This window comes from Crocuta crocuta, unplaced genomic scaffold, assembly GCF_008692635.1.
Source record: "Crocuta crocuta isolate KB4526 unplaced genomic scaffold, BGI_CrCroc_1.0 scaffold866, whole genome shotgun sequence".
NCBI classification, from domain to species: domain Eukaryota; kingdom Metazoa; phylum Chordata; class Mammalia; order Carnivora; family Hyaenidae; genus Crocuta; species Crocuta crocuta.
The window spans coordinates 56,688-70,981 of record NW_027531900.1 but is presented as its reverse complement, the minus strand read 5'-3'; the positions used below and the strand labels follow the sequence as shown (position 1 = coordinate 70,981).

Here is a 14,294-nt window from a genome sequence, read left to right as displayed (position 1 = left end):
AGCTTCCCAGTGGACACGGGTGTTTAATGTGGCATAATTAATTGGCCAATAATTCTGACATGAGTTTTAGGCTCTAGTGTGACAAAACAGCGATTAGAGTTTATTATTTAAGTAAATGCAATTATCCAATAAACATTTTTAAAGCATACAAAGAATGACAAATACAACTCATGTGAAACACACATGCATAAATTTTACACTTTATATAGCCATCAAAGAAGTTTTAAGTGTACGTTTTCCTACTGGCAAATATTTGACTAAAACAGTTGGGTCAATATTTTTAAAACTAAAGATGGCTCCTGGAGCAGTTCCCATCTGCTGCTATGGTTTCAGGTAGAGATGCAAGAAAAAAGTGTCCTCGCGCTTTCTGTCTGTCTGGTTGTGGCAGTTAAGATTGAATGGGGGAACACAGTGCAAAAACATGGGAGAGAATACCTGCAACTCAGAAGTAACCCTGTCAACAGTGAAGACCTTGTTTTACTCCAAAGGATCTAAAATGTGAGTTTACAAGAGAAGTGTTGGAGAATGATTGCCCAGACCCTTGCCCTTTGAGTAATTCCACTTTTATAAAGCTAAAGGGTTAAAACTAAATCGAAGGCAAGCCAAAAAAAAACAAAAACAAAAACAAAAACCTAAAGATGGCTTTTTGTTTTCCTTCAAATAGTATAATTAACTTTGCAAATGAATTTAAGGAAGCACTGGCTCCACTGAAGAGTAAAGTACAAAGTCTTTTAACTACTGCTGTAAAATTTCACTTTTCCATGAAAAAGTTCACATCCTATGACAAATTTTCAGTATTCTTCAATAAGCTATGAGGAAGTTGCAACATGTACTTGGTTACCTCCAAATTAGATTAGTTCATTTTGATCTTTCATACAGTAATTCACTAACAATAACTTTTACCTTGTATTTCTTAAAAGATCAAAGAGAAAATCTCACTCCAGTAGAATTGTACTGTTTATATAATTGACAAGTAAAAATATTTTCACATAGGGGACCTGGGTGGCCTAGTCAGTTGAATGTCTGACTCTCGATTTTGGCTCAGGTCATGGTCTCGTAGTTTGTGAGTTCAACCCCCTTATCAGGCACTGTTTTGACAGCCTGGAGGCTGCTTGAGATTCTCTCTCTCTCTCCCTCCCTCTCTCAAAATAAAGAAATAAACCTAAAAAAATATTTTCACATAAAACAAATATTAAAACAGGGTCATTTTTCTGATCAGGACCCACTGTGACCCTACACAGTACAGAGCTTCCCTTCCCAGGGTACCCGTCCATCAGTGCAAGAGGGCAAATGAGAAATGTGATATATACGGTGAGTTTAATTCAACTAAAGTCTGGAAGGGTGAATGTGCAAAGGGGAGAAGGGTCAAAGAATAGCTGATGCCAGAGACTTCAAGGGAAGAACAATATGGGTGGGAGGAATAGGGTGTTTTGTCTTGTTCTGAGGTAAAGGGAAAGAAGCAGGGAATATTCAATAAAAGAAAAAAACAAAAGCAGATTAAAGTGAAATAAACTGTTGTGATTAAAACATAAGTAAACAGACTTTTCCTAAATCTTAGAAGTAGTAAGGCTACTGATTCTTCAAATTCTGATTCCAAGAAAGCTCAGTATAGATTTTAAAGTAATAAGAAGTTACAGCTAGCATCCAGATTTGCCAAACTCCTTCTGGCTTTTCACACGTCTTCCCTGTGTGGTAGACGCTATTAGGGTCAACAACTGGCCCAAGGCTCATAAGTGGCAGAGATAAATGTTCAGCTCAGAGAGTGCAGTGGTTCTAGGACCTGAGTCCTAACCTCAAAGCCCACCGTTCAAATCAGTTTTTAAATTTTTTTAAATGTTTTATTCATTTCTGAGAGAGAGAGAGAGAGAGACAGAGAGAGAGAGAGACAGCGTGAGCAGGGGAGGGTCAGAGAGAGAGGGAGACACAGAATCTGAAACAGGCTCTAGGCTCTGAGCTGGCTGTCAGCACAGAGCCCGACACAGGGCTCGAACCCACAAACCGTAAGATCATAACCTGAGCTGAAGTTGGATGTAACCAACTAAGCCACCCAGGCACCCTTCAAATTAGTTTTTAAAGTAATCCATTAATATTTCCAGGTTTCCAACCTAAAGCAAAGTACTAGTCTTACCTACTTGTGAGTGCTCTTACATGTTTTTTTCAATGGATAAATGAGTTGTCATAAAAAGTCTGCACTTAAAATTGATGACTCATCTCTCAAGTAGGTGGTTTAATAATTTTATTTATAGATAATAAAAAGAATAATCTTTATTCAAGTTCTTGTCCAAATTAAGCAAGAATTATTTTTTTTTTTAATATTTTTATTTATTTCTAGGAGAGAGAGAGAGACAGCGTGAGCAGGGGAGGGTCAGAGAGAGAGGGAGATACAGACTCTGAAACAAGCTCCGGGCTCCAAGCTGGCAGTCAGCACAGAGCCCGACACGGGGCTCGAACCCGCGAACTGCGAGATCATGACCTAAGCGAAAGTCGGACGCTTAACCAACTAAGCCAACCAGGCGCCCCAAGCAAGAATTATTCTGCCTGCATGCACGCACGCCTGTGTGTAGGAAAAGTACTCTGTACTTACTAATACCAAAGAGCAGCTTGATGAAACTTTAAAGATCTCTATCTTGGTTTTGACTTTTTTTCCTAGTTCTTAAGGCATCAGCCAAAAGTTTCTGTGTGTGACTATGCTAAGCTACTATTCTAAGCACTGTTTGATGATTTTATTCATTTAAATATCAGGATGACAGTTGACCAGCAGATCCTGCACTACAGGAACTTGACATTGAATCCCCTGGAAGAGCATCTATACGCCTTCTCCTTTATCAGAGTTGATGGCCAAGTCTAGAGTGAGAAGTCCCCTGTGGCCATGCCCTGAGCTGGCTTCTACCGTGACGTTAAAGCCAGACTAGATCGTGGAGTGCCTGCTTTAGAGCCACCCTCTTCACAGTGACCATTCCAGGTGTAAACTCAGACATGTGGCCTGCTTAGTTTGGGACACTGCTAAAGATGTCGAATTTTGCAATAAATATAAAACATGCTAAAGAAAGAAGCTTCAAGAAGTTTCAAGGCGAGAGACGCCTGGGTGGCTCAGTCGGTTAAGTGTCCGACTTCAGCTCAGGTCATGATCTCACGGTTCGTGGGTTCAAGCCCAGTATCGGGCTCTGTGCTGACAGCCAGCTCAGAGCCTGGAGCCTGTTTCAAATTCTGTCTCTCCCTCTCTCTCTGACCCTCCCTTGCTCATGCTGTCTCTCTCTCTCTCAGAAATAAACATTAAAAAAAAAAAAAAGGAGTTGTTTCAAGGCGGATACTGGGCCATCAGACCAATTAGTTTCAATGAAGAAAATTATTACAGTGACTCCACATGCTCCTATTAACCAGCGGCCATAACTAGATTTCATCTGCCAAGTCAAACCAAGGTGCGTCAGTCTAGTGTTGCATTTTTGACAAAGTGTAGCTAAAGCAAATGTGACAGTTTTAGGAGTCAGCTTGGCTAGGCTATGATACCATTATTTAATCAAGTGCTAGTGTGGGTGTTTCTGTGAAGATACTGTGTAGCTCTGGTTAACACCTACAACAGCCTGCTCTAAGGTAAAGGGTACTACCTTTAATAATATGGGGGGAGGCTAGTCCAATCAGTTGACAGCCTTAAGAAATCTGAAGTTTCCAGAAGAAAGAGTTCCACCTCAGGAACTCCTTCCTGAGTTCAGTCGACCCTACATTATTTCAGACTTCTCAGACCCACCGTCATGTGAGTCTATTTCTTAAAATAAATCTGTTGGGCCGTCTGGGTAGCTCAGTCAGTTGAGTGTCCAACTCTTGATTTTGGCTAAGGTTATGACCTCACAGTCATGGGATGAAGCCCTGTGTCGGGCTCCATGATGAGTGTAGAGCCTGCTTGAGATTCTCCTTCTTTCCCTCTGCCCCTTCACCACTCTCTAAAACAAAAAAATTAAAAAAAAAAACAAAACAAACAAAAAAAAACAGTGTATTTATTTACACTGTAATTTAAAACCTTAAGAAATAAAGTGTTTTATTTCCTTATAAAAACTTACCAAGAGTCATTTTAACAGTGCTTGCCTTCTTCCTAAGCCATGTAACATGTGATGTTCAGTATCTTCTATGCACTGGCAAATTGCCATACAACTTTTTCTAAATACAGATCAACTTCCAATGTTCTATCCTTTGTGTTTTCAATGTCATGAAATATCATCTCTGTGAGTCCCTTTAACGTGAAGCATTTTGCTGACATCACCTCCACTGGGACACCTTCATCCTGTTCATTATACCATTCTTCTCATTTATGTTGACAAGCCTATCTTTACTAAGGTCTTTTGGGTGTGTGCCCCTGCTGGCTTATTTCTTCTAGAATTCTGCAGAGGTTCTATCCAGATATCAGTTGCTTCTAGCGTTATCAGTAATTACTTCTTCACTGTACTTCTACCCTTGTTGGCCAATTCATTTTTACTGATCCGTTTCTGTAAACTGTCATGTGGGTTTATCAGTGGAGGCAAGGAGGCAACACAATCACATGCCTTGCTGTCTATGCACAAACTCAGACCAGTCACCAACATTTTTAAATGTCATGAACGATCACTGATGATGATGTTCACCTGTTACTGTACCCTGTGGACTGAGGAGCCAGAAGCAGTTCATACTGTAAGCAGTTACTCACAGTTAATGGACCACGGTAATGGGCTGGTATTTTTTAACTGAACTTCAGTAACTGGAATTTGTGCATACTGAATGTGTAAAAGAGGGATGCCTAGATTTCATTAAGTTTCATATAGTTTCTAATGTCATGGAGAAATTACTGTGATATAATTCGTGACTGCTGATATAACAACAAAGTCTCCATGTGAGCTGGATCTTGACTATTTAAAAATGCATAGAAAAAGACTGGAAAGAAATGTTAAGTCAATAATATTTACTGAGCACCTATCATTTGCCAAGAACTATTCTAGCCTCTGAGGACAGGAGTAGACAGAAATTCATGCTTTCCAGAAGCTTCCAGTCTAAAAGAGGAAGGTTGAGAAGCACAAACAATAACAAGATAAAGTACAATATACAGCATGTCAGAGGTGAGATTATAATGCTTTTGGAGAAAAACAAAGCAGAGAAGGGGGGCTGGAAGTGATGAGGATAGGTTACATTATGCAAGACAACAGTCAATAAAGGCTTCACTAAAAAAATAACACTGGGTGGGGGGGGAGCGCCTGGGTGGCTCAGTTGGTTAAGTGTACGACTTCAGCTTAGGTCATGATCTCGCGGTTTGTGAGTTTGAGCCCCATGTCAGGCTCTGTGCTGACAGCTCAGAGCCTGGAGCCTGGTTCGAATTCTATGACTACCTCTCTCTCTGTCCCTCCCCTGCTCATGTGCTCGCTCTCTCTCTCTCAAAAATAAGTAAACATTAAAAAAAAAAAAGACACCTGGGTGAAGAGCTAAGATTACGGAGTAAGGCTAGTATCTGGGAGAAAAAGTCAAGCAGACAGAACAGAACCTGCAGAGTGCGCAAGCAAACACAGACTAAGGAAGCTATGGTTGGAGCAAGGTCAGTGGGAATGCAGGGAACAGGTGTGAGGCTAGAGAAGACAGTGGAGTGGGCGTGGGACTGGTTAAGAATGCCTTACGTTGGTTTCTATTTTATCAAGACCTCTACTGAAACACCAGGGAGTGTTTTCATTACACATCTACTTTGAAGGTAAAACCAAAGAATCTGTTGATGGAATGGATTTGGAAACAGAAAGGATTCAAGATGACTCCAGGGATTTTGAGATGAGCAAGACTGGCATGACCAGTAACTGAAATGAGGAAGGCTTGTGAGCAGGTCAGACTTGATAGGAAGACCAGGAACTTAGTTTGTGGTATGTTAACCTTTTTTTTCAATTTTGAAAGAGACAGAGAGGGGGAGAGAGAGAGAACACATGAGCAGGGGAGGGGGAGAGAGAGAGAGAGAGAGGAGACACAGAATCTGAAGCAGGCTCCAGTCTCTGAGCTGTCAGCACAAAACCTGATGTAGGGCTCAATCCCATGAACCATGAGACCATGACCTGAGCCCAAGTCATATGCTTAACTTACTGAACCACCCAGGCGCCTCTCCTCTTGAATCCTTTACTGGTGGTCACCCCAAATATAAGCCTTCTCACCCATGCATCACGATTGTAAACTTACAAAGTACAAATTAACTGTAGGAAATCTACAAAGAATATAAAGAAGAAAACTAAAAACTATCCATATAAATGCTTTCAAACTTCAAGTGACTCCTTTTTTAATCATGTTTTCCCCCTGCTTAAACATATGTATTTTGGTAAAAACCAAAGAAAAACCACACTGTAGCTCTCTATCCTTTTTGCCTCACACATTATATGGTAGTCTTCAGAAAGGTGTTCTTTTCTTTTTTATTTTAAATTTTTTTAATGTTTTATTTATTTCTAGGAGAGAGAGAGACAGCGTGAGCAGGGGAGGGTCAGAGAGAGAGGGAGTCACAGACTGAAACAGGCTCCAGGCTCGGAGCTGGCAGTCAGCACAGAGCCCGACGCGGGGCTCGAACCCACGAACCGTGAGATCATGACCTAAGCGAAAGTCGGACGCTTAACCGACTAAGCCACCCAGGCGCCCCCAGAAAGGTGTTCTTTATGTTACATCATATGCCTGTGCAACAAAGTACTTATTCTTCTAATTTTAACCCATTTTAATGGTTTCCATGTTTACTATTACAAATAGCTCTTTACCTGAATCTTTAAATAACTATTGATAAGAACAATTTTCTAGAAATGGAATTGCTTTGTTAAAATTAGTGAATATTTTGAGGTTCCTAAAACACTGCCTTCTAGGAAAGCTACACCAATTTACTCTCTCAGCAGTCCTGTATTGGGCCTAATTTATCACAAACGGAACTAGCTATTATCAGTTTAAACTTTTCTACCAATGCTTATGTGAAAATATAATCTCATTACATTTGGGATTCACTACTTACTAGTGATAAACCTATTGTTACACTGACATCTTTTGTAAACTGGCAGCTTACCCTTCTGGGATATAAGTTACTTTCCTATGGTTTTACCTGGAGGACACTTTTATGTGGTTCTCCTTCTACTATACATACCGCAAATAACATTTTGTCATTTGTCTTTTCATTTTTATGATGGTGGTTTAAACTTACCAAAGTTAAGATAACTGATATAAATGACTCAATCTTTTCCTTTATATATTCTTTTTCTAAGAAAAGAAAATATTTTCCCAAATGGGTAAGAAAACAGTCACCAAGATTTCCTTCTAATAGTTTTTGTTTTTTACATATTTCTCTTTGTTAACATTTATTATTCAGCACTCAAAGGTATTGTGCTAACAGCTTTATATGTACTAGCTCATTTAATCTGTGTAAACACCCTGTTAGAAGTAGTTTTATCTTTCTCATTTCATGAATAATGAAACTGAAGTCAGAGAGGCTAAATCACAGGTACTAAGTGTAGAACAGAGATTGAAAGTTAAACAATCTGAAGCCACATTCCTTGCATTGTACTCACACATGCATTAAGCTATCCAATTCGAGCTACTTTGCAGTAGGTACTGTCATACCCATACCCGACACAATAACCAATCATTAAAGTTCTAATAGAAGCTCAATAATGTGAAGGAAGTTCAATACTTATCAAACTTGCAAAAGCCCTTGTCTAAGCCCCTGAAATCAATCCAAATACCTTTTATTTTACTTTTTTCTTTCTTTTTTTTTTTTTTTTTTAAGAATAACACCATTAGTATCTCTAGGTCAAAGTGCAGTGTACCGCTTGGCTTCAGAATATATACCTAGTTGATTTTACTCTGCAGAACCAGACTAAAACACATTTTAGTAGCTAGTCTGCAAGATAATAGAGTAACGTCCCCAAGAATCTGCTCTTAAGGATAACTTTATTGTATTTTTATCAATGCCTTCTCTCACTTACTTTCTATTTTGATCTAAGCTAATCTAAAACTGATACGTAAAGGCCCACACGTCAGTTTCTTTAAAGTTTTTTTTTTAAGGTCATTTATTTTTGAAAGAGAGAGAGAGAGAGAGAAAGTAAGCACAAGCAGGGGAGGGGCAGAGAGAAAGGGAGACAGAGAATCCTAAGCAGGCTCCACGCTGTCACTGAAGAGTCCAATGTAGGGCTCAAACTCACAAACCATGAGATCATGACCTGAGCCAAAATCAAGACTCTGACTGAGCCACCCAGGTACCACCACATGCCAGGTTCCTGATAACACTCCTCTTCTCTCTTTTTTTTTTTAATGTTTATTTTTTTTTGAGAGAGAGAGAGACACAGAGTGTGAGCGGGGGAGGGGCAGATAGAGAGAGGGAGACACAGAATCAGAAGCAGGCTCCAGGCTCTCAGCTGTCAGCACAGCTCAGAGCCTGACACGGGGCTTGAACTCACGAACTGTGAGATCATGACCTGAGCTGAAGTCGGCCACTTAAGCGACTGAGCCACCCAGGCACCCCAACACTCCTCTTCTCAATGAGAGCTAAAAACTTCTTGCTTCAATCTTTATATAAGAGGCCACTTTACTTATGTTATTACTGTAAGCATTTTCAAAGTCTTTTTGAAAGTAGGCAAAGAATAAATAGTATTTATTACAAACAATGCTGCTCAAACTGTAAATTCAGCAAATTATTAGGGCATAATTTTAAGTGTGTTACTCAGCTCACAGAGGAGTACCATCTAAGGTTGGAAGGAATCAGACACTATACCTGTGTACTATACTGTAAAATGGGACTCGAATATAACATACTTTAACCTCTCATATATAAGCTTTTCTGATAAATCACATTGAAATTTAAACAATGAATTAAGAATTAAGTGGTTGAGAACTCAGTTGTGACTAGAACACCAGCTTGACAAAGGACTATACAGCCGACTAAATGTTGATACTGCCTTCTTCCTCAATGTCAAAATTTGTCTCAAAGGAAGACAAGAACATTTACCCATTTTATTCTGTTGACAGGCAGGGCAATTAAATGCTCACAAAATTAAACTCTTTATAAGGTGCTATATACATATTTATAAAAATGAAGTACTGCTTTTACCAGTAAACCATTCAATGCCTTATGTACTTGGATTGTGTTTCATTTTGACACTTATAATCCAGTTAAAACTTTAGCTTCAGTGTCACAGACTATGAGTCTGGAGTTCTCTCTTGTCCAGCAAGAGAGCAGATGCAGACTTGAATACGAGAGAGGCTAATGTCCAGCAGGAGACAAGAGCCCCAAACCGGGTTTCATCTCTGTAGGTTTTCTGCCCTAAGCTTTTTTCTAAACCATTTATGGAAGCAGAACCTATTTCCCCACACTTTAGGTCTCCAGAACAAATGGTGATTATTTCCCTATATCCCATTTAAACTTACAGGGTTGAACTACTAATGATTCCTGTCTTTGGTTCCTTGTGAACCACACAAAAACTGTTCTTACCTTTACACCTTGAATGAGACCATTCATGAGGAATGTGTGTTGAGGAAATGTTTCATGTAGAACCTACAAAAAGCAAACATCAAGATAAATTCAAAAACAAATTAAAGGGAAAGATTTTTGCCTCTGTTAATGTTAGGTTATGTAAATAAGATGAATCCTGGAATGAAAGCCTTTTAAGTATCAGTGAAATATGGAAAGTATCCTAAAAATACGAAAGCGTAGTAAATAATGAGGCGGAAATCTAAATAAGGCAAGAACTTACATCCCAGCACTCAGGAGCTTTTCTTACAAAACCTTCTGCAACAAACATAAATTGTTAATTGGCTACACCCTTCACCATGAACAATTTTAAGCATTAAACACACACACACACACACACACACACACACACCTGTTTTTCTGTACTTCTACCTAAAATTCCACTGATATAAAGCTAAATTTACAGAATTTCTGGGAAGCTAAGAATAGTGAGGTACTTCTGGATGATTACAGCAGAGGGAAGAGGCTGATAACAAACCCTAAAACAGTTGAAGAACAATAATATGTGAAGGTAGGAAAAAAAGGTCTTTGAAAAAGTACATTTTTAGAAATCAGGTTGGGGGGCCGGGGGACAGAACTGGAGGAGAAGGAAAGACATCCATAGTTGAACAGGTTACAAAATAAGCTCCTGTATCTTGCTCTCAAAGCTAGTGACCTCCATATCTGTGCCCAACATAAGAATCAAAAAGCATAGTTCTCAGGTGCCCCTGGGTTAAGTGTCTGACTTTGGCTCAGGTTATGATCTCATGGTTCATGAGTTCCAGTCCTGCATTGGGCTCTGTGCTGACAGTGTGGAGCCTGCTTGGGATATTCTCTCCTTTTCTCTGCAACTTCCCCACTTGTACTCGCTCGCGCGCGCGCTCTGTCTCTCTCTCTCTCTCTCTCTCTCTCTCAAAATAAGTAAAATTTTTAAACGGGGGGGAGGGCACCTAGGTGGCTCAGTCAGTTAGGCACCCGACTCTTAGTTTCAGCTCAGGTCATGACCTCACAATTCACGAGTCTGAGCCCCACATCAGGTTCTGTGCTGTCAGGTGGAGCCTGCTTGGGATCCTCTACCCCTACCCATGCCCCTGCTCACTTGCTCGCTCTCAAATATAACATTTAAAAAAATAAAAATAAAATTTCAAAACATAGGAAACAAAGTTCTCTGAACTGGGACTTCTACATGGGATACCAGAGGAACCGAATGGGTGAGATTAAAAATGACAGTGCCCCAAGCCTCTTACGGCTGCCAGGAGTAGTGCTAAGCCCTACAATCACATAATAAACCACTTCATCATGATAGAGGAATCTCCAAACAACCACACTGTCAAAAATCAAGAACTCCTATAAGCAATGTCTGCATTCAATTCTGAGGAATAGGGCTTTCCACCTGGGTTGGACAACGATACTCCAGCTGCCAGAGGAAATCTAGGCCACAGGTAGCCAACTGGCAAAGTGATGCTCTTTGTGATTTGTATTTGTGTTTTTCAAATGAGGTGGCTGTCAATGTGTAAATTTCAGGAAATTTCACCATACTCCCTATGATTTTCTAGCATGTCACAGGAAACCAGAAGATTTCAAAACATGGGGCTTGAATTTACACATATTCAATTAGCTGAGTAAGCAGACAGTGGCTGCTGCAGTTGAAGGAGCCTATATGCCAGCTGTTATGTTCTGATCCTATTTGACATATACATTATTTGCCTACCCCTGGAAGACATTTGTTTTCACAATCTCTGATCCTACCCTCTTTAGTAAATATAAGCATACATAAAATTCAACAAAAATTTGAAAACCTCTGAAAGGCACAAAGAACAACACAAATAGGGAAAAAAAATCTACCTCACTGCTAAAGAACCCAATTACGGTAGGAAACATAAGAAAATTTTAAAATAAATGCAAGTGTCCTCCAAGACATTCAAGAAAATGCTACATGCATTAAAAACAATGTGCTGCCAGCAAAGGAAACAACCCACAAAACTAATAGGCAACCAACTGAATGGGAAAAGATGGTTGCAAATGACATATCAGATAAAGGGTTAATATCCAAAATCTATAAGGAACTCACCAAACTCCACACCCGAAAAACAAACAATCCAGTGAAGAAATGGGCAGNGGGTGTTATGTGGAAACTAATTTGACAATAAACTATTTGTAAAAAAAAAAAAAAAAACCAATGTGCTGCACAGGGACCTATGCAAACTAAGCAAAACAAACAAACAAACAAAAAATCCTTAAGAACTGATTACAGGAGAGGGCACAGGAATCCAGAAAAAGGAAGAAGAGCATCAGAATGGATAAATATCAGGGTAAATACAGACTGTATAAAATTTACAATGCACTGTAAATGTTTTTAAAATGCAGAATTCAGCTGCAAAACAGTAACATAAAAAGAAGAGAAGCACATCTCTCTTGAAAGATGTGAGAACAGGTAGACAAAATACATCAGTGAATACATAAAAGACATAAAAAATAATGAACACATTTAACACACTTACCATATAGAGAACACTACTCTAGGGGATACTTGTTCTTTTTAGGTTATATGGAAAACTTATAAGACTTAACTATGTACTAGGATACAAAATAAGCTTCAGCAAATTTCAAAGAACAAAAAAAATTCATAATATGTTCTCTGATAATACAATAATCTAGAAAAGTCCCCAAATGTTTAGAAATTAAGACAATATACTTCCAACAATCCAGGAGTCAAAGAAGTCAAAGAAATATTAGAAAAAAGAAGAAACTAAATGGTAATAAAGATACAACACATAAAACTCATGATTATAAGCACATCAATGCTTAGAGACTAAAGTTTTAAATACATAAAACTGAAAACCAACAAAGAACTGAAATCAGTGTTCTAAGCTTCCATATAAAGAACCTAGAAACCTCTCTCAGCTCTGATTAATCATACTCAGTGTGTGGTTGGCATATTTTTAGACAAAGAGAGAGGAAGGCCCTTCTAATGAATGACAGACAGCCCCAAGTGGCCTTTCTGTTCCTCAGAGTGCAACAGTTTCTATTTGCACCTGGGGTGTTGTGTCACAAGAAGCCATCAACCCACTGCTGTTGTTTTCCCTTTTCCAGTCAAGGCCACTTTGATGCCGTTTCCAAGACCTACAGCTATCTCACTCTGACCTTAGGGAAGAGACCGTGTTCACCAAGTCTCCCTACCAGGAATTCACTGACCATCTCATAAAGACCCACACCAGAGTCTCCATGCAGAGGACCCAGGCTCCAGCTGTGGCCACCACATAGTTTTGTACAAGAAAAATAAAGCGAATTAAAACTTATTAAAAAAAATAAAGAATAGAAAATGAACAGCAAATCCAACCCAAAGAAATAATGAAATAAGGTAATAAAAGAACAGAAATCAATGAAATGAAATCTAAGCATTCAATAATGAAAATCAACAAAACCACAAGTAATTCTTTTGAAAAAATTTAGAATTGATAATTCTTAAACTTATTGGGACTACACCAAAATAAAAAGCTTTTGTACAGTGAGGGAAACCACAACAAATGACAAGATAATGTAAGGGATGTGAGAAGATAATTGCAAAAGACATATCAGTAAGGGTATGTTAATACTCAAATTATTGAAAGAACTTACACAACTCAGTACCAAAAAACAAAAAACAAAACAAAACAAACCCAAAAAGAATCCAATTAAAACAGGCAGAAGACATGAAGGGACATTTTTTCCAGAGAAGACATGAAAATGGCCAATGGACACATGAAAAGATACTCAACATCATTAATCATTGGGAAACACAAATCAAAAGTAAAATGAGATACCATTTCACACCTGTGAGATGAAGGGCTAGTATCAAAAAGCCAAGAAATAACAAGTGTTGGTGAGAATGTTGGTAAAAATGCACTGTTGATGGGGTTGTATATTCGTGGAGCCACTATGGAAAAGAGTATGGAGGATCCTCAAAAATTAAATATAGAATTACCATATGAACCAATAATTCCAGTCCTGGATATTTACCTAAAGAAAACAAAAACACTAATTCAAAAACATATATGCACCCCTATGTTGACTGAAGTGTTATTTTTAATACCCAAGATATAGAAGCAACTTAAGTTTCCATTAATAGATGAATGGATAAAGAAGATGTGATAGATAGATATATATATACACACACACACACACACACACACACACACTCACACACACACACACACACACAGTGGAATAATACCTAGCCAGTTAGAAAATAAAGAAGTCCCAGGATTGTACAACATAGGGAACATAGTCAGTTAAGACTATAATAATTTGGGGGCGACTGGGTGGCTCAGTCGGTTGAGCGTCTGACTTCGACTCAGGTCATGATCTCACAGTTTGTGGGTTCGAGCCCTGCATCGGGCTCTGTGCTGACAGCTAGCTCAGAGCCTGGAGCCTGTTTCAGATTCTGTGTCTCCCTCTCTCTCTGACCCTCCCCTGCTCACACTGTCTCTCTCTCTCTCTCAGAAATAAATGAAAACATTGAAAAAAATTTTTTAATCAATATAACTAACCACAATACCCAAATAATGAGGAGAATCTAATTATTTTCTGGTTATACACAGAAAGTTTAGATAACATTTAACAACCATTCAGGATAACAACTCTAAGCAAAATCAGAAAAGAGTGAATTTCCTTTCTCTGTTAAACAGTATCTACAAAAACAAATCTACAGCAAATATCACATTTAGTGGTGAATTTTAGATCACTTTCCATCAGAGAGCATCTAGGAGATCAGGCTGTCCACTACAGCAACTGCTTCTGTTCAGTGTTGTATTGGATGTCACAGTAAGGCAATAAGAAAAAAAAAAAAAAA

The 14,294-nt window shown here is 38.8% G+C and overlaps 1 protein-coding gene and 2 non-coding genes across 3 annotated transcripts in view; 2 read left to right on the top strand and 1 right to left on the bottom strand.

The window, feature by feature from the left end:
- SLC71A2 (solute carrier family 71 member 2) overlaps window positions 1-14,294 on the bottom strand; it is a 48,008-nt gene that overhangs the window by 22,616 nt on the left and 11,098 nt on the right. The window contains exon 3 of the mRNA XM_077773949.1: window positions 9,446-9,508. Within this exon, the coding sequence (XP_077630075.1) occupies window positions 9,446-9,508 (63 nt within the window). The remainder of the gene's footprint in view (window positions 1-9,445; window positions 9,509-14,294) is intronic.
- LOC144239804 (small nucleolar RNA SNORA31) lies at window positions 316-414 on the top strand. The gene has a single exon (XR_013337491.1). It is a non-coding gene; the product is annotated as a small nucleolar RNA SNORA31 (small nucleolar RNA).
- Window positions 12,358-12,487, top strand: LOC144239803 (small nucleolar RNA SNORA64/SNORA10 family). The gene has a single exon (XR_013337490.1). It is a non-coding gene; the product is annotated as a small nucleolar RNA SNORA64/SNORA10 family (small nucleolar RNA).